Genomic DNA, 18,600 nt, shown 5'->3' on the forward strand with positions numbered 1-18,600 from the left:
CAAGACCGAAGCCTTCGCTAGCTTGGTCCTCCACTGTCCATCCCAATGGGACTTTTCAGATCTTCTTCCACTAGCCCGCCCCGAAGCTGTGCCGTGGTTCCTCACTCTCGGACTGTTTGTCAAACCTTTCCTACCGCTATGTTTTTACCTACGCTGCCCCCTTCCCAGAGCTCTCTCCTCTGTGTTCGGCCAAATTCTACCCATCCTTTCAGGTCCAGCTGGAATCCTGCCTCCCCAGCAAGTCCTGAAATCCAGTGGTACTCTTCTTTTCTCTTACTTGGCCCCAGTGTGCCTTTGGGTTGCTCACTCTTTTCATGGGTGCGTGCTCTAACTCTATCTGTAAATGTTTCCGTGGCAGGGGCAGTCCGATACTGTGCTGGCGACAAAGAAGGGGTCCAATAAGTCTGTTCTGGTTGATTGATTGCAAGAGACTCTGGGGTGGGCCACTGTCCCATGGTGGTTTCTGACACGTTAGCTGGCACCTTCTTTTTATTCCTGGTTGGTTTTTATCTCCAGGGCAAGGAAACACTCACTCAGCCTTCTTCCCTCCATTGAAGGAGAGGAAGGGATGAGATTCTGCTGGGGACAGTGCAGGTCTGGTCAGCTGAGCTCTGTAGCTAGTGCGTGTGTGCACACGCCTGTGTGTGTGTAAGCATGCGTGTGTGTGGACATGCACATGTGTGTGTCCTGCACGTATGTGTACTTCAGTGGGGCTGCAACCCCCTCCCCCAGTCCTTCTTCCCTCTCTGCTACTGCTCTTGCTCTCCAGAGAATCCACTCCACAAGATGAGTAGGCCTAGAGAGATGAGGCAAAGGCAAGAAACTAAGGGCCTAAGTGTTCTCTTTCCCTCCCCTTTGCACAACGTAACTTCTGCATCTTTGATGATGGAGGGACAGGCAAGGTGGGTGGGTGGGCAGGAGGCTTACCGGCTGGTTAGCTCAGGATAGCTGGGATGGGCCCTTGAACCCCTGGGGCTTTTGTTCACATCTACTGACTCTCTCTCCCATGACTCCCCCTTGCAAGATCTCCTATCCTCATACTCTACAAAGTGGTTTTTGAATCCCCATAGCCTTTTATCTTCTCTTCTCATTTCTCAGTGAGTTTTATGCCTCGTCATAGGTTCCGAATCCTTTTTCTGGATCCCAGAGGTAAGGGGTGACATTTTGTGAACAACTTCCTATGAACCAGGCATTCAACTAGCTGCTCTGTGTACAGTATCTCATCTAATTTCTTAGAGGTTTTTTTTTTTTATTCCCATTTCATAGAGTAAAGATTTTATCGATTCAGTTGCCTATGGTTAGTGTGTGTTCATCTGTATTTCCTCTGCAGATCCTGGCCGAGGGGAGTCCTACATACAGCACGTATTCCGGAAATAATGGTATGGCACTTGGCCTCTGCCTTATGTAAGGGCAGCTCAGGTTGAGGGCTGGGGTCAGCAGAGGGTGGGCTGTAGTGGGAGAGTCTTATTTAGATAGGGAGGAAGAGAGGGTCCAAGGCCAGAGTGCCCCACAGCCACAACAAGCTGAATGTTGATCTGGCCGGTGTTGTCCACTGTCCTTGTGAAGGCCTGGTGACCCCAAGTCCCTAAAGGGCCTCAGCCACTCACCTCTTGCTACAGATTCCACCCCCGCCAACAAGGTAAGCTAGGGGGAGCCACTCCTGGGTGTCCATCATTGCTTTCTCCGCCCCCTTCACCTGAAAGGGGGCCAGGCAAAACTTCCACATTTGTTTCAGAGTTGACCTTCATATACCCACGGGGGTTAAAAGACAGTTTAACAAATTTTTAGAGGAGAAAGAGGGATGTGCTGATTTGGGAGTCTGGAATAGAGCCGTTGGAAGAGGGAAAAGCTACGACAGATACCATAGTGTGGGGATGGTGGAGGGTATTTGGGCGACCAGAAGGTCCTGAAGTGGGGGAGCTGAGCAAGCAAGTTGAGTTATAGTGGGCTCCCAACCTCTGGCTTCCAGTCCAAGACTCCCCAGCAGTATAATTCCTTTCAGTTGGTCATCCTTTCATCTATACTTTTCTGAAGCTGGTTCCTGAAGTTCCCGAATTTTGGAAGAGAAGCCCGGAGACCCTGTCAGATGTCAGAGAAGTCTTTCTCTAGAACTAGAGAGGCCCGGAGTAAAGGCAGGGAGGCCTTCCCGGAGGAGGCCTTCTCCAGCTCCAATCCCCAAGCTTTCTTGGCGCAAGTCTTCCGCGAACTGGTTAGGGCTGCGCCTCCATCGGGCATAATTCAGTGGCGTGGGGAGGGGATAGGGCTCATGCCAACGCGCCAGGATCAGCCAAACGAGAGAGGCATTCGGTGGAGACCCGCGCGCTGTGCTTCCAGGGCTGAGGAAGCCGAGTTCCCGCCTAAATCCGCAAGATGGAAGTTGCTCCCTCTAGCTTTTCCACTAGCGAAGGCTGCTGGTTTTGTGAGCGACCCCTCCCTTCGCGCCCAGGTCGATTTCTAACATTCACACTTTTCTAGAGTCTTGTTCATTTAAAAATGCATGGTAAAAGACACTACCAAATACACCGTAGATCCGGCCCAGACCCGATTTTGGGTAGCGCGGAAAGTTTCCAAGGCACTGGATGTACCCCACCCCAGCGCACGGGGTGCGCGCCGAGTTGAATGCAGGAATGTGTGCACCAACGCCGAGGGACTCAGGCAGCTCTAACGTTGCTGAGGATGTGTCGGGAGGGAGAGTGAAACTGGGGTGCCTGGCGTGCGTAGGCGTGTGCCCCCGCGTGTCCACGGCCGCGCCGCCTCGCCCCCTCTTGCCGAAACGTGCCAGCAACCTCAGCTCTCTTTCAGCCCTTTTCCAGCCAGACGCTTCCTTTTTGGTGCCTCTGGGCGTTTACTGTAAATTCCGTGACTAAAACACGCCGGTGAGCCCGGCCCATCGACAGATGGATCAATCGCCCCCTTCTCGGCTGGGGGAGGGGGACCCCACCCGGAGTCTCCGAAGCGGGTAGCTGCCGGCTGCCTTGGGAGAGCTCTCGGAGCCCAGACTACCGCCGAACGCGGGCCGCCGAGCTTGGCACGGAGCCCTGGGCCGGGTCGGTCTCGGGCGCTCCCGCCGGGGTGGGGTGCGAGCCCCCGACCGATCCCTCCAGTGCGGTTCGGGCAGGTCAGCCGGCCTCGGAGGAGGCGGTCAGGGCGCCCGGGTACCGCGGCCTTCCTCCCGCACCAGGGGAGGGGAGAGGAGTGGGGAAGGAGAGTCTCGAAGGGCTGCAACGCCGGGCGTGAGGGGGCCCGAGGGCGCCGGGGGCGTGTGGGGAAAGTTCTCGAGCTCCGTGTGGAGAGCACACGTGTATGCGTGCTAGGGGCGAGACCCGGCAGGCAGGCTGCGCGGGGACGCTGGGGGCTGGCGCTGGAGGGGGTCCTTCTTTTCTCTTGCGCCTTCGGGGAGAAGCTCTGCTTGGACTCGCCGGCCCAAGGACGGATCCGCCCAGTGAGGCCGGAGCCCCTCCCCAGACCCTGGCCCCCCAGCCGGGGATTTTCGAGCGCCCCTCCCCTCGTGCCCCCGGGATGGCTAGGGTATCCTGGACTCCACGCCCTTCGGCCTCAGCTGAGCCTCCCCAGGCCTTCGGGACCCGTGGGCCGAGGCCGCGGGGGCAGGGGCAGGGGCAGTGGGGATTGGAGGGCGCAGCCCGCCCGCGACGGCGGGGGGCGGTGGCGCGCTGAGAAGGGAGGAGGAGGGTGCGGAGGCTCTGGTGGGTTTGAGCCGTAGCTCGGAGAGCCGGTCAGTTTCCGGCCAAGGCAGTAGGTCAGTCCCGGGAAGGGCGGGCGGCAGAGCAGAGGGAATCAGCGGCGAAGCACTCCTCTCGTCCAGCGTTCTCCGGCGCCACCGCCACCGCCGTGTCGCCGCCGCCGCTGCAGAGTGTCGCTGCTCCGCCGCGCTCCCGCGCCCCGCGCCGCCAGCCGCCTGGGAGCCTGAGCGCCGAGCCCCGGGCGGAGAAGAGGGGCGCGGGCGCGAGAGCCGCGGCGAGGGAGCCGCGAAGGGGGAAGGGGGCGGGCGGAGGGAGGAGCAGGGAGAGAGGGAGAAGGGGGAGGGAGAGAGGAGAGCGAGGGAGAGCTGGAGAGAGCGAGAGCAAAGAGCGAGAGCCAGGGAGAGGAGAGAGAGGGAGCGAAGAGAGACACACGCACGCAGAGACACTCGGTCACTGGAATTCCATTAGAAAAAAGTGAGACGAGCAAGGGTTAGCGGGAGAAGATTTTTTTTTTTTTAATCTTTTCTTCGTCTGGGTGCGAAAGAAGCGACTCCGGGCTCTCGTCTTCGAAGCTCCCACTGGATTGTTCCTTGGCGCTAACACCCGTCGGTGGATTTTTCTCCTATTTGCATTTTATTCTGACCCCCACCCTCGCTGCTTCCTTCCAGCCCTTCACTCTCAAATCGCCTCTTCCCCACCTCCCCAGTCCGCTCCTGGGAAGCGCAGGGGCATTAGACCCGCGGGGACTCGCGCCTTGCCGGACCGGCGGAGGGAGGACAGAGAGAGGACCAGGCTGTCGGCTTGTAAAGCAGATATACCCTCATTTACGTGTATATTTGATTTTAGTGGGCAAGGGGGGCGTCGAGAGGCGGCCCACCGCCCTCCTTCCCCCCCACCCCCTCCAGCCAGAGGCGAGAATCGCAGGACTCAGGATTTTCATCCGGTGGACTAGCTGGGATCTCCGCATTGGATTTGAGGCTGATTATCACTGCTTGGCTATTATTATTGTTGTTATTATTATTATTTTTTACCCAAGGGAGAAAGACACAAAAAACTGTGGGATTTATTTAACATGATCTTGGCAAACGTCTTCTGCCTCCTCTTCTTTTTAGGTGAGTACCTGTGGGCGGGGAGGGCAGCTAGTCCGCCGGAGCCTGGGGGGCCGCGCGAGACCGCGCGTTCGGTCGCCGGCGAGGAGCCGGGAACGCGGGGGGCGAGCGGGGCGCGGGCTGGAGACCGGCGGGGAGAGCGCGCCGCGGAGCGAGCCGGGCCCCGGCGCTGCCGAACCCAGCGGGGTCGGGCGGCGAGGCTGCGGGCGGAGGGACGCGAACCGCGGCTGGCTGGTTACGCTGGGGGCTCGGGAAGGAGACTTGGAACACCCAAACCATCTCCGCACACACGCACGCACGCACACACGCACACTCGCTTACTCACACACAATGCTAGCACTCATTTCTCTCAAAATAATGGGTTCAAATTGCGGCAACTTAAGAAAAAAGAATCCCAACTCTTGATCTGGAAGAGAGGAGGGTGGGGAGAGGCTCTGTGTCGCGGAGAGAAAAATCACGCCAGTTCCATCTTTCTGGTCGGCTCCCGGATCGACTCGGGTGGACGGCATGGGTTTCTCCTGGATCTCCTGATTGGACATCGGTGGGGGCAGCGCTGCCAGCCATCCCCTCACCTGCCGATCAACCTTTGGGAAATGCATCCCTCTTCCCGCTCCCGAACCCCTTTCTAGTGGCCCCACTCCCTGGAACACTTTTCAAGTTTCTCCCCACCCTTTGCCCGCCCTCCCGCCCAGACCCAAGCCAGATGCGTGGGCAGGAGTGGAGGGTTGCGAGCAACCATTCACTACCTATCCTTCACCACCTCTGGCCGCCTGGGGACCCTGTAGCTTGTGGGAAGAGGAGGGAGGGAGGTCAAAGTTTGCTTCCTTGGGTGAAGAGGGAGAGGAGTGATGGAAAAAAACGGATCTGAACAAAGACCACTGCTCATTCTATAAGCCCTCTCCTCCAAGGGCAGGGAGGAAGGGCTGCCTAGTGCCCCTGAACCCTGGGCAGTCTCTTTCCCACCCAGAATTCCCAACCCCTCGCCCCCTTTCCTGCTATGTGACATCTCAGCTCCTTGGGAAATGGGTATAGAGAGAGCATTCTGGGAGTGGAGGTGAGGAAGAAGGTGTTTGGGAGGCCTGGTGTGGACCTGGAGCCCCTGGCAAGGCTGCTGCCCCTGGGTAGGTGCTGGCGAGGGGGGGAGCTGGGTAATGAGTATGTTGAGGGTGTGCACATCTGCTTCGGTGTGGATGCTGTTCCTGCCACCCCGGGGCCTGCTGTTAGCCTGTGGTGAGCTAGGCGGCCTCCCTGTGTCAGAACTGTGCCCTTTCTCTCTTGGAGGAGGGGAGGGGGAAAGCCTGAGGGGGTAGGTGCCCATCACAGAAAGATGTGCGTGGTCTAGTAAGGGCCCTCCTGGCTTGAATAGGGCATTTGAGTCAATACTGGTTGGGCCCTAGACCCTTTGTCCACCCCCTGCCTCTACCCCCTCCCAGAAGCTCCAGTTCCCCAGGGTGCCTGCCCTGCTCTAGGGTGTGGCCTTCACAGGTCTTGCCCCCCTAAGCCAGAGGCAGCAGTCTCAGGGTAGGAGGGGCTGCGGGAGGAAGCTGGATAGGTGCCCCCGGCCCACTGTGAGCCTGCAGCCCTTCCTGGCAACCCACTGCAAGTGGACTCTCATTCTGGAGGGGTTGTTACAAAACCTGACCATTTCTCCCACTGCTGGTTTGAAAACCCAGCTTTTGGGACCTAGAAGAAAAGAAAATTGTATTTCAGGAAAAGCAGCCAGATTGCCCGCTGCTGAGCTGTATGTATGCACCCCAGAGGTGCCTTCTGATACCCTGGGATGGAGAAGAGCAGTATGAGCCCCTTAGTCCTGTCTAGGCCCAGAACCCCATGTTGCAGGCAGGCTGTTTTCAGCTGAGAGGGGTGCGGAGTTGACTTTGTTCTCGATACAGGGGTACGTGTGTGTACGTGTGTGTCAGAGATGCACTCGGAGTCTGAGACCCTGGGGGCAGTGGTGAGAGGGGAGTAAGAGCAGGGGGTCAGCAGTCCTTTTGGTCAGAGCCCTTCAGTTCCCTTCCCTTGAGATGCCCCTTCCCAGAGCTGGGGGAGGGGTTAACTGAGTGACCACCAGATAGTAGAAGACTCTGGGTTAGGCCGGCCAAGGAGGAAGGGATAGGTTGGTATTAAGGAACCTTCAGCCTCAGGGCCACTTTCCTTGGCAAGGAGCCCCCCTTGGGAGTTGGTTGGAAATTCCACTTGGGGGGAGAGGCTTTCGTGGAGCGTGAGACTGGGTAAGCAGCTGCAGTGTGTGTGTGGGCCACGGTGAAGTGTGGTGTCAGGAGCGTGGGTCTTCAGCGTGCCCCCCCAAGGCTCTGAGTGAGGCCTGGAGGTAGAGAGGCCTTTCTGGCCCAGTCATCCTGACCTCCAGGGTTGACATACCCAGGGAGAGAGTGGGATGGGGCAAGTCACTTGGGGGGCACTTGCCACCGGCACGCTAGCGTGCGCTCTAGCTCTTGTGGGGATGTTTAGTGCGGGAGGGTGTCTGCAGCTCCGCGCAGTCTCTCAGTCCCCCTTGTCTCTAGGTGCTGCTCCACATGCCTTTTCGTGATGGATCTGAGTTAACCCTTCTGACCTTTACTCTTTTCCAATTCTCGGCCCAAGGCTCCCAGTTGCTATTTCTTTCTCTGGCTGGGCTTCATTGGTTCTGGGGGTCATGATGCCAACTAGAAAAGCCAAGGATGGGTGCAGCCAGGGAGTTTGGGGAGAGGGTACGCTGGCTCTCGGCAGAGCATCTTCCTGCCAGCTGGCAGGATGGGGGAAGCCCTTGCTTTTGGCACAGGAGCCCAGGATTCTGTGAGGATTGTCCTGTGGGGCTCTAGACCCCACCTGTAGGGCAGGCAGGGTAAGTGCCCTTCTTGCCCCAATCCCCTAGGCCAATGTCCTGACCTTTAAGCCTGCCCAGGATGCTCCCTTCTCAGTCTGTCTCAGACAGTGCACCCTCAGGCACAGTCAAAGTGGGACGGGAGAAGGCTGCTGGGATGCTGGGGGGAAGTCACTGGAAGTCCTGGGGCTGGGTCATTCTTGAGGCTCTAGCAGGCAGGCTGGCCGGCTGGCTAGGTGGGGTAGCAGGTGCAAGTGAGCTGGGTCAGCTCAGCTGCTCCTGGGTGGCCCAGACGCAGAGTCCTGCTCTTGGACCTAGGAGTTTGCTGAAGCCAGGAAATAAAGCTGCTGCCTCAGCTTGGGCGGAGGACACCTCTCCAGTTGGTACCTGGGCAGATGCCCCACTGCTCGTGCCCACATCCCATGCTGGCTTCTTCTCTGGTCTTGTCTCCCCCTGGCCACAGCCCTCAGCTCTTCCTGTCCTGAGGCAGAGGTATGGTCAATGGGAGAAGGGAGATCTTTTGCTCTGGCCCTTAAGGCCTTCTCCACTCCAGGCCTAACCCTTGGTCTTCTACTTGCTCTTCTTGCGGGGCAGGTCTCCTCCGTCTTCAGTGGTGGAGTCCTTTCCCCTCCATAGCTGTCTGGAGGGACAGGCTCATGGTGCAGTGCTCTGCCTCTAGGTGTCGCTGTCTCCCTACGGTAGCTCCCCCCCTGAGCAGGGCCTCCGGGGGAAGGAGTGACAAGTGGCCATTCTGGGTAGGGATGGGCCGGCGGGGAGAGAGCAGATTCTATGGGATTCCGAGGAGTGGACTTCTGGCCTAGGATCTTAGTGTGCTTTGGGCCGGATGAAATGGAGGGTGCCTCCCAGGTCACTCCTGGGTCTTGGAAAAGGCAGTCTTGGCTCTGGTGTATGGAAGGGCTTTTTCTGGGGCAGGATCTGGAGTGGACAGGAACACTGGGAGGATGTCTGTGTCTGGAGGAAACCATTTTGGGAGCTTGATTTTGACAGGACCAAGTGGGCTTCTCTCTGCCCTTCACTTCTGAATCTTTTTCCCCGAGCCCCTCCTTCAGAGGACTGAGGGTGATGGGTGAGAAGGGTGGCTGAATCCTGCTTGTTCACTTTTGGAGAGGTGAGGCTCCATGTACGAGGCCAGAGTCAGAGGAGGGAAGCTCTTTCCCTTTTGCAATTGGCTGCTTATTAGGCTTTTGGAAAGAAGAAAAAGAGGAGGGACTGAGAAGGAGAGGGTTTCAGAGAAGGGTGGAGAGGAGAGGGAAGAGAGGAGAAGTAGGAGGCGAGAGAGAGAAAGAGAGACAGAGACACAGAGAGAGAGGGCACAAGACTATTCAAAGAGCAAAGGTACTGGAGAAATAGACCTTAGAAGGAAGTCAGGGAAGTGTGAGAGAGGGATGAGAAAGACCCGTCTCGAGGTACACACACACACACACATACACACAAGGAGGAAATCTGGGTGCTTATCAGGCTTGCCTGCAGCACTTTCTTTTGGCAGGGCTGGGGTACAGCTTGGCCACAGAAGGCATGTTTTCATGTCTCCAGCCAGGGTGCAATTGGACTGGAAGGTGTGGAGGGCTGGGCTGAAAAGGGGTGGCTGCCCCCTTCTGGGCATGCCTCAGGCCGCAGGTCAGGCTTGTCTCTCGGGGTCTTCTCTTAGAGTCTGGGAGCTCAGGATGGACAGGCCAGGAGTTTGAGGGGTCCTTTCAGTCCGTGCGTGACCTTGAGTTGCCATCTCCCTTCTTTAGGTCTCAGTTTCCCCAGGGTAAAATGGTGGGTGGGGGGGCTGGATGCTGTGGTCTCTCAGGTCCTAACAGACTAGGAAAGTAAACTTCTTTCCTGCCGCTTTCCCAGTTTAACCCAGCAGGTTGGGTGGAGCTCTGGCTGGAACTGAGGTGGATGGAGGTTTGGGCAGCAGGAAAGCGAGAGTCCCCCTCTGCACATTTGGGCAGGCCCTGCAGCTCCCAGCTCTCTGCTGAGGTTGTGGCATTCTGCTCTGGCCTCCTGGCGTTTTCGACTGTCTGCGGTCTTGCTTGAGGGTCTTCCGGCCTTACTGTGCTCGGCTCCTGGGCCCAGGGCTGAGGGGTACGGAGTGGAATTGGAGGAGAATCTGGTTGAGCCAGGGCACAATGACAGCTCGAGGTCTCCTCTGGGTTTGAGGAGGGATGTTGGTGTCTTGGGATCCTTCCACGGCTCTTCCTCTGACCCTCTCTGTGGTGGGGAAGGCAGCGTGAAGACGGCCTTGGTGTGCTTTGGAGTCAGATGGGTGCGAAGTTCCCAGAAGGGCCCAAGCCCCCAGGCCTGCGTCTTGGGTCGGAGGTCGTGGTGGCCCTCATTCATGCTTGTCTTCCCTCCCCACCACCCAGAGGAGACCCTCCGCTCTTTGGCCAGCCCTTCCTCCCTGCAGGGCCCCGAGCTCCACGGCTGGCGCCCCCCAGTGGACTGTGTCCGGGCCAATGAGCTGTGCGCGGCGGAATCCAACTGCAGCTCCCGCTACCGCACGCTGCGGCAGTGCCTGGCAGGCCGGGACCGCAACACCATGCTGGCCAACAAGGAGTGCCAGGCGGCCCTGGAGGTGCTGCAGGAGAGCCCGCTGTACGACTGCCGCTGCAAGCGCGGCATGAAGAAGGAGCTGCAGTGCTTGCAGATCTACTGGAGCATTCACCTGGGGCTGACCGACGGTAAGCGGCCTGCGCCTCCCGGGGACCGTGCGTGGGGGGCCTGGGTGCAGGGGAAGCCCTGGTAGTGGAGGCAACCGGCCAGCTCTCTATTGCTCCCTGCCAGGGGAGCCTGGAACACAACGTAGCTGGCCCACCTAGGAGGGCGGCTGTTGGAGGAGGCCGGGGGAGGCGAAAGAGGAGGCAGAGTGGGAGGAGAGGGGGCCAGGTGGTGGGAGAAGGAGAGCAAGGCTGGAGAAAGGAGGGGAGTAGGGTCGGGAAGAGGATGGGGGGGTGGGTGGATGGACAGGCAGGCGGACTTGTGACGTGGTAACAGAGAAGGGGAGGCAGGAGGACCGAGGCAGGTGGGCTGGGTCAGTGCAGGCAGAGCTGGGCTTCCAAGCAAACCAGCCCCTGCCACTCCTGGAGGCCCCGGGCTCTGAGCTGAGGGCAGTCCTAGTTTCACTCTTCCTGCGGCCGGGAGACCTGCTCTTCAGGAGGCGTCCTGACCCCGGGGCTGGCCGAGGGACCTTCTCCAGGGCTTGGAGCAGTGTGTGGGCAGCAGGTCCCCCCAGCTCCCATGGTGGACCCCATAACTGCCCCTCCCCTAACACCCCCGCTCCCCGATGTCGCCCCCTCCAGACTATAGTGCGTGGGATTTGCACACAGTGTGGGGGGGTCGGCCACCTTGGTCACACGTTCACTTACTGTTTCGACAGCTGTTCGTGGAGAGGTTATCATCTGCTAGGCATTGTGGGAACCCTTGAGAACAAGCTGGGGTAGCTTCTGCCTTCATGGAGCTCAGACTTGGGGGTTGCGGAGAAGTGAAGGGCTTTCTGTCATTTGGTGGCGGGAGTGCTGTGGGAGCCCCAAGGCAGCTTCTTACAGAATCTGAAGAGCCTTCCTGGAAGAGGCAGCCTCTGAGCCGAGACTGAGGAGTGAGCTGCAGTTACACCTGGAGGGACATGGGAAGAGTGTGGGAGGTGGAGGGGGAGCTTGGGCAAAGGCCCACAGGAGGGAGTTGAACTCACTTGCAGACTGACAAGTAACTCAGTGTAGTCAAGTGGGGAGCTGGAAGTGGGCATGGAGCGAGGAGCGGGGAGGGGTGCGGGCGCTGCTGGGCCTCAGGTTGCCTGCACGGGGAGGCCACGTGATCTCTGCTTCGGGAACGTGTTCATGTGGTGCCAGGGGAGAGAGCAGATTGGATGCTGCTGCTGTGATCCGGCCCAGGGGTCGTGGTGGCTGGCCGAGGACAGTGGCAGGAACGAGGGGTGGCCCACGGATGTAGAATCAACAGGTTTTGGTGAAGGGAGAGGAGTCAGGGAGGGCAGTTTTCTGTTTTGGGCAGCTAGGTGGATGATGGGGCCCCCTTCACGAGAGGCAGAGAAGTTTTCATGTGGGGGGAGGGCGGAGAGATGGTGCCTTAATTTGGGGGCATGCGGCTCTGGTTGGCCATGGCCTGCACACAGCCAGCCGTGTAGGGTTGGAGCCCAGGTGGGGAAGTGGCACTGCACATAGAGACTTAAGAGCCTCCGTCAGCCTGTAGGTGTAAGTGGGGCCAAGGCGGCGGGTGTGCGCATGCGGAGAGGAGGGTGGGGACAGAGCCCCTGGGACCACGGACATTTAAAGATGGGTGGGGGAGGCAGGGGCACCTGCAGGTGTGCCAGGAGAGAGGTGGGAGGGACAGCAGGGGCCTGCGGAAGGAAGAAGGGTCAACAGACTCCAGTACGTGGGGTCCAGTGGGAGAGAGCTGGCAGCGCGGCCCTGTGCCCTTGGGGTGAGCTCTGCAGGTGGCTGCTGTGAGCAGAAGCCTGGTTAAGGAGTGAATGGAAGCTGGGAATGGCGACTGTGGACCACTTCTAGAATTTTGGTGTGAAGAGGAGAGGACAAAGAATGACTCTTTTTAAGATGTGAGAGGGTGGCGCGGCTTGAATTCGAAGGTAGGCCCGTAGTGATGGAGGTGTTGAGGTGAAGAGAGGGGCACGCCGTGGAACCCTGCCCTGGCTTAGCCTGAGATGGAGGAGCAGTGTGGCGTCGGGCGCAGGAGCAGAGGGAGGGAGGAGACCTGACTGGGCGTGGGGGCCGGAGAATGACGGACTGCTGACCAGGGGCCAGGATGGTTCCAGTATGCCCTGGATGTGGGAGTAAAGCAGGTGTGTCATCGTGAACAGTGTCACCACCGTGAATAGCAAAGTAATTCCTCTGAGTCTCCCGTTCCTAGCAACCTCAAGTCCTGGAGCTAGAGCTGCGCAAAGAGAGGGAAACAGTGCCCCGAAGCCCATGCCCCTATTCCCTGCGAGGTGAGGCGCAGTCTTCACTGGGGGGAGGCCTCTCTAGTGCCGGGAAACTGAGGTCCCTGAGCCCACAGCTGGGTTCTGTAGTTTCTTATCCACCCCCCCCCCCCACCAGGCCTTCAGTTTCAACCCAGGGGAGGTGGGGCGGTAGCTTGGGGTGGGCTTGCTGAGGGCTGCAGGATGCAGGGGGGAGGGCACAGAAGAACTGCCAGCTGGAAGAGCCAGGTGGGCCACCTGAGAGCCTTGTCCCCCGGGCGGCTTCCTCGGGCATTACTTCGTCAGGGCGCCAAGGCCCTTGCTGGCGGGAGCCAGGCAGTGGGGTGATTGGATGACGATGGTATGCGTAATGGGCTTTATGCTGCGTACTGCCCTGTGGTCTTCAAGGTCCTTTCAACCCAGGAATGCCAGACTGGAGAGGTGAGAGCAGGCTTGCTGGTTCTCTTACTCAGCAAGCATCTATGAAGCCCTGACTGTGTGCTTCGGATGGGAAAGCGCTCATTCAGCCGTGGTCCCTGTGCCGGCCTGCGTAAGGGCTAGGAGAACCCTCCCCTGGGCCAGTACTACGAAAGTAGACCCCCTGCTTTCTCGTGCCTCAGAACCTACCCCGCCTGCATTCTTGGCTCTTGGGAGCCACAGGTCCTTTCTGCCTGGAGCCAGCCAGGGGAAGCTGAGAGGCCTTTAACAGCAGGTAATGTTCCTGTGAGTGACAGGATCCACCCGAGAGTTAATTATTCACGGTGTGGGATGAGTGGTCTCTCTGAGGGAGGCTGCAAGCACTTCCTCCCTATTCCTCAATAACACTTAATAACCTGGCTCGGGGCTGGGGCGGGTGGGGGGTTGTGGAGAGGAGAGATCTGTGCTGGTTTGGACTTTGATTGTGGCTTCTCCTTGGCCCCTGCTGGTCGGTGTGATGGCTCTGGAAGCTTGGCCCCACCTTCTCCCTCCACCTGAGGCAGAGCTGTGCATAGTGAGGACCTCAGCTGTGGACAGAGCTGGCAGTGCCAGGATTGTGGCCTCTGCTGAGCTCCTAGACAGTCCCAGCTGAAAGGACCTAGAGATCGCTCCGTCCCACTCCCACTTGGTTGGGGAAGCTGAGGTGCAGGGAGGAGGGTTGGTGGGACCAGAGCCCCCGACTCATTATCCAGGTCCCTTTCCAACTGCCCTGGGGAGATGCTGTGGCCTGGGGCTCGACTTTCCCTTCTGTCACCACCACCATAACCACGAGTATTTACATGGGGGCGCTGTCCCTGAGGGCTCCACGGGGCACTTGAGAACCAGGCTTCTTGCCTTCTCCAGAGGAGGCCCTGAAGTTCAGGGTCATTTTGGTCCTTCAGATGTGAGGAGCAAAGGTCTCTTCCACAGGCCTTGGCCGGGGAATCTGACACCCTAGATTTGGGTCAGTCTGGTGGCCAGGATGCCTGAGGGGCCAGGTCTCCGATCTCCCACTGGTGAATTCCGCCACTGGAGCAGGCAGTAGACTTAAATAGGATGGGCCTTTCCCAGCCAGCCCTGGAAGAAGCTGTTTTCCCCGACACTCCCCACCCTGCAGTCGGTCATACTAGCTGATCTGTACCCAGGGGCCTAGCTTGGCCAGGTACAGGAGGGAAGGACAGGCCCCGGGCTGGGGGAGCATTCCAGCCGGCATAAGACTGACCCTGTGAAAAGTCAAACATCAGCAGTACTTGTTTAAGAACAGTCTGGTTCAGTAACACTTTTAATTTTGGAGACTGTATTCGTCATGGTAAAGTCCTTGGATTCTGGAGCCAGCTGCCTGGGTTTGAAACCTGGCTCTGCCACTTACCAGCTGTGTGACCTTGGGCCAGTTAGTTAACATCTCTGCACCATCTCAGGCCAGTAAGAGTTACTGTTCCAGCAGTAAAACATGGAGAGGAGTAATGCCTATCTCACAGAGAAATTAAGAGGATGAAGTGAGTTCGTACACCTAAAGCACTTTCAGTGGTGCCCACACATAGAGGGCTCAGTATAACATCATTTTTATTACAAAAACGCTTCCTAAACTCTCGTCTTATTTGGCTCTAACAAATAGCAGTGTCTGGTAATACCACCGCTGGGGGTTTCTTCAGTGTCTGTGGGTAGAGAGGACACTGAGATTGTACAGGCCTGGACAACACCGGGGGAAGGTGGGATTGGAGACTGGCCCGAAGGGATCAGTACTGTTTGGGTGTCAGTCAGCAGATGGCACTCGGGCCCTGCTGTGTGTTGCAGGGCGTGAGGGGTGCTCACTCCTGTGACGTGAAGTAAAGGGTGGGGCCAGTCTCCAGGGGGAGAATGACATCTGGGGGTCTGTACCATTTTTGGGGGGTGTCTGCTAGCAGACAGATGTCTTGCTCTGTGAACCAGCAGAGGGCTGGATAAGCCTCGAGTGCTGGCCTCTGGGGGACCTCATGGGCCTGGCTGGATGAGCCCCTTATGGGCAGATTGCAAGTCCTCTCTTCTGGATGGCTGGCCCCTCCTGCAGGTGGCCCCGTGGATGCCACTGCACACGTGCTCTTCAGGGGCTGGACCCCGGGTGGATGGGAAATCAGTGTGTGAGACTGTGGGTCATCACCTGTCTCCCCCGCCCCTTCAGCACACACACAGTCTGAGTGATTATCCATTGATTTCTCCTCACAGTAACGTCTCAAGAGGATATTTCCTCTCCTGCCGAGGTGTTGGCGGAGGGACGGGAGTCCCGATGAGGAGGTGGTGGGTCTCCAGGGCATCCCTGTGCCATTTGTCTCCTGTCACTCACTTGCTCTTCCATTCACCAAGCCTCTGATGCACCCCAAAGCCTGGAGGAGAGGTCTGAGAAGCCAGCAGGTGGTGGGGAGGCCAGGCAGGGGTATAGAGGTGGGGAGTCGGTCAGACAAGCTGGGGGTCAGGCCTCCACTCAGCAGACCTTCAGCCTCTCCAGTCAGACTCTTCTGGGGACATGATGGGAAGCGAAGAGGAAGTTCTATGCCCTTAGGTGGCCAGACAGAGCCAACCTGGAGTGATGGGGGAGAATGCCGGCGTGAGAGCCAGGGAACTGGTCTAGCTCTGCCACAAGGAGCTGTGTGATCTCAGTCAGGTAGCTTTGCCTCTCTGGGCCACCTCAGAGTCCTCTCTTGTGAAATGAGGAAGTTGTACTGAACAACCTTGGAGGGCCTTTGGCTTCAAATCCTTTGATTTATGCCTGGCCTTCCATAGGCTGTCCATCTCCCCAGTGCTTTCTTTCCGGAAGCATTTGGAAGTCCTTAGAAGAGGGCTAGACATGCAGGGAGGTCAGGAGAGGGAAGCGCGAGCAGTACTGACCTGCTGTGGGGGACTTCCACTCTAGTTGGAGAGTAAGGACTCACCGTATGAAATGCTCAACATCTCATGCATCACTCGCTGCTGTCTAGCACCGTGGGAGGGGTGAGCCTGTGCCTGACGCCCCTTCTGTCTTCCAGGTGAGGAGTTTTACGAAGCCTCACCCTATGAGCCAGTGACCTCCCGCCTCTCAGACATCTTCAGGCTTGCTTCAATCTTCTCAGGTAAGTGGGCTCGTGCTAGAGCCTCCCCAGTCCTCCTAGGCGCCCTGGCCTTCGGTCGGTTCTGCCTTCCACCAGCAAGCCCCTTCGTGTTTCTGAGCTTCGGGTCCTCATCTGTGAAAGAAGAAACCATAGCACTCGAGGTTGTGTGTGGAGTGGAGCACTTATGGGAATTGCTTAGAATGCACCTACCGTACAGTAGGTCTTGAATCGGAAACCTGGTGTCCCTGTCCTAGTTTGTCTTGCCCTGCGGGGTCCTTCTTTCCAGTCCCCAACTCTTGCACTTTGGAATTCTACTTCGGTCAAGTTGTTCAACTTTTCTGTGCCTCAGTTTCCTCACTGGTGCAGTGGGAGAGCACCTACCTTGGATTGTCGTGAAGTCTAAACAAGCCAGTGGTTGTAAAGGGCTCTGCGAGCACTGGGCTGCACAGCCCGGGCCCGAACAGGAACCATTAGCTGTGGCTGTTGGCAGTAGGGTCACCACTCTCCGCTCCACTCAGGGACTCCCTTTCCCTGGGGGCTCTTCTTGAGCGCCACCGAGAGGCCTCCGAGTCCCCCGCTTCTCTGGCCCTGGCCTGCCCTGGGAGGTGAGAGAACTGTGCGGAGCTCTAGCTTTGCTTGCCATGGTCCTTGTGTAGGAGTCCGATGAGTTTGTTGGTTCCTTCTTGGCCTGTTCCCTCTGGCGTTGGGGAGACCCGTGCGCCCAGGGCAGCCGCCCCTGCTCCGCCACTGGGGAGGGCCTTCCAGCGTTGGGAACTGCCCTGTGGGGGCTGCGGATGAGCTCCTCCCGAAGCTACCACTGGTGCTCAAAGGTGGCCAGGGGGGCTGTTACGGTACAGGGCCCCAGACTTCAGGTTTCTAGGAAGTTCTGTGGCAGTATGTCTTCTGAAGTTTCTTTTGCTCTAAACCATGGGTTCCCAACAGCAGCACCGTCGGGGTCTTGACTTGGGTGGAGCTGTCCCACGCATTGTAGGGTGTTTAGCCATCCAACCGTTGGACGCCAGGAGCAACGCACTGAGTCGTGACAACCAAAAACGTCTCCAGACATTGCCAACTGTCTCTTGGGGGCACGGTGGCTACCAGCTGAGAAGCAGCTCTCTAAAACTGTGAAATGAAAGACTCTCCAGTGAGACACTAAACCCTTTCAAATGAATAAGTCTCTAGGAGACTGTTTCTCAAACTTTCTTTTTCCATTATCTGCGCCCCCACCCCCCCAGCCCCTTAGCCGGGGAAAAAAGTCAATTCTCTGTAGAGAAATCCTGTCTTAGTCTGTTTGGGCTACCGTCACAAAATACTGTGCTGGGGAGCGTTAACAACAGAAATGTGTTATCGCGTCGAGGCTGGAAGTTGAAGATCAAGGTTTGGCAGGTTTGGTTTCTGGTGAGAGCTCTTTTCCTGGCTTGCAGTTAGCCTCCTCCTCACTGTGTCCTGGCAGGGTGGGGGGAGTGGTGGCAAGGAGAGAGGGAGAGAGGGAGAGAGGGAGAGTGAGAGAGCTCTTCCCCTTCTCCTTCCCCTTCTCCTTCTCCTTCTTTTTTAAGGACACCATTCCTGTTGGTTATGGCCTTAGCGTCTCACCTTTACGACCTCATTTAACTTAATTACCTCCTAAAGTTCTGTCTGGAAATACAGTCACGTTGGAGATTAGGACTTCAGCATAAGAATTTGGTGGGCACATTACAGTCCATAGCAAATACCAAGGAATACTTACTTTTTTTTTTTTGGCCTACCCAAGAGCCAATTTTTGCTGGTTTGGTCCCATTGGGAATGCATGGAATTGTATCTAAGGTATTGATAGGGGAGGATACATATGTACCTGGTGCAAGAAATCCTGGAACCCCATGAGAAAGGAAGCATTGGTCAAAGGGTGACCATCTGGATTTCCCTTGGGCCCTGGTGGTGGTTGGGGGTGGGGGTGAATGAAATGGAGACTTCAGAGATGATCCTGATTGGTTGTGGATAGAACTCCACTTTGGGCCATTCCTATGGAGACAGCCTGGGAGCTCAGATGCAGGTTCAGAATATTCTCAGCATGGGATGCTATAGTGGGCATGCCCTGCAGCCCTGGTGTACCCATTTCCCCCCCTGCCAGCTGAGTACTACTGGGGGGAGCCATTGGGTTTACCTCCAACAAAGAAATAGCTGAGGCTTGCTCCTGGAAGGGTGAAGGTCAGAGGTCTGCTTCCCGGACTCCCACTAAATATCCTTCTAGCAGAAAATCTTTATGTGATGGACTTGATGCTTCGCGAGATAAGGATATTGACAAGTGAGGAAGATATCGGGTCTCAGATCACTGAATCAGCTTCTTTTACCTGCTGCCCAGATGAAAATGGGCCCCACGTGACCCTGTGACAGCTCCCCCCTCATCGCTCCAGTTGACCCCACTCCACCCAGTGTAACCCCAAAGTTGGTGCATGGGTGGCCCCATCTGGGAAGCGTGGGCATGGAGCTGGGTGGAGGGCCCTAGCCAGACCACCAAGAAACCGAGCAGGTCAGGGTG

At 57.7% G+C, this 18,600-nt stretch overlaps 1 protein-coding gene across 1 annotated transcript in view; it reads left to right on the plus strand.

Annotated features, from left to right (window-relative positions):
* Nucleotides 1–4,065: 4,065 nt before the first annotated feature.
* The window catches only part of GFRA2 (GDNF family receptor alpha 2), an 82,896-nt gene continuing 68,361 nt past the window's right edge, over nucleotides 4,066–18,600 (plus strand). The window contains exons 1-3 of the mRNA XM_087866632.1: nucleotides 4,066–4,813; nucleotides 10,007–10,321; nucleotides 16,023–16,106. Coding sequence (XP_087722758.1) covers nucleotides 4,774–4,813; nucleotides 10,007–10,321; nucleotides 16,023–16,106 — 439 coding nt within the window. The 5' untranslated portion in view covers nucleotides 4,066–4,773. The remainder of the gene's footprint in view (nucleotides 4,814–10,006; nucleotides 10,322–16,022; nucleotides 16,107–18,600) is intronic.

This window comes from Ursus americanus, chromosome 13 (genome assembly GCF_024610735.1).
Source record: "Ursus americanus isolate L20-20 chromosome 13, mUrsAme1.1.p, whole genome shotgun sequence".
Taxonomy (NCBI): Eukaryota; Metazoa; Chordata; class Mammalia; order Carnivora; family Ursidae; genus Ursus; species Ursus americanus.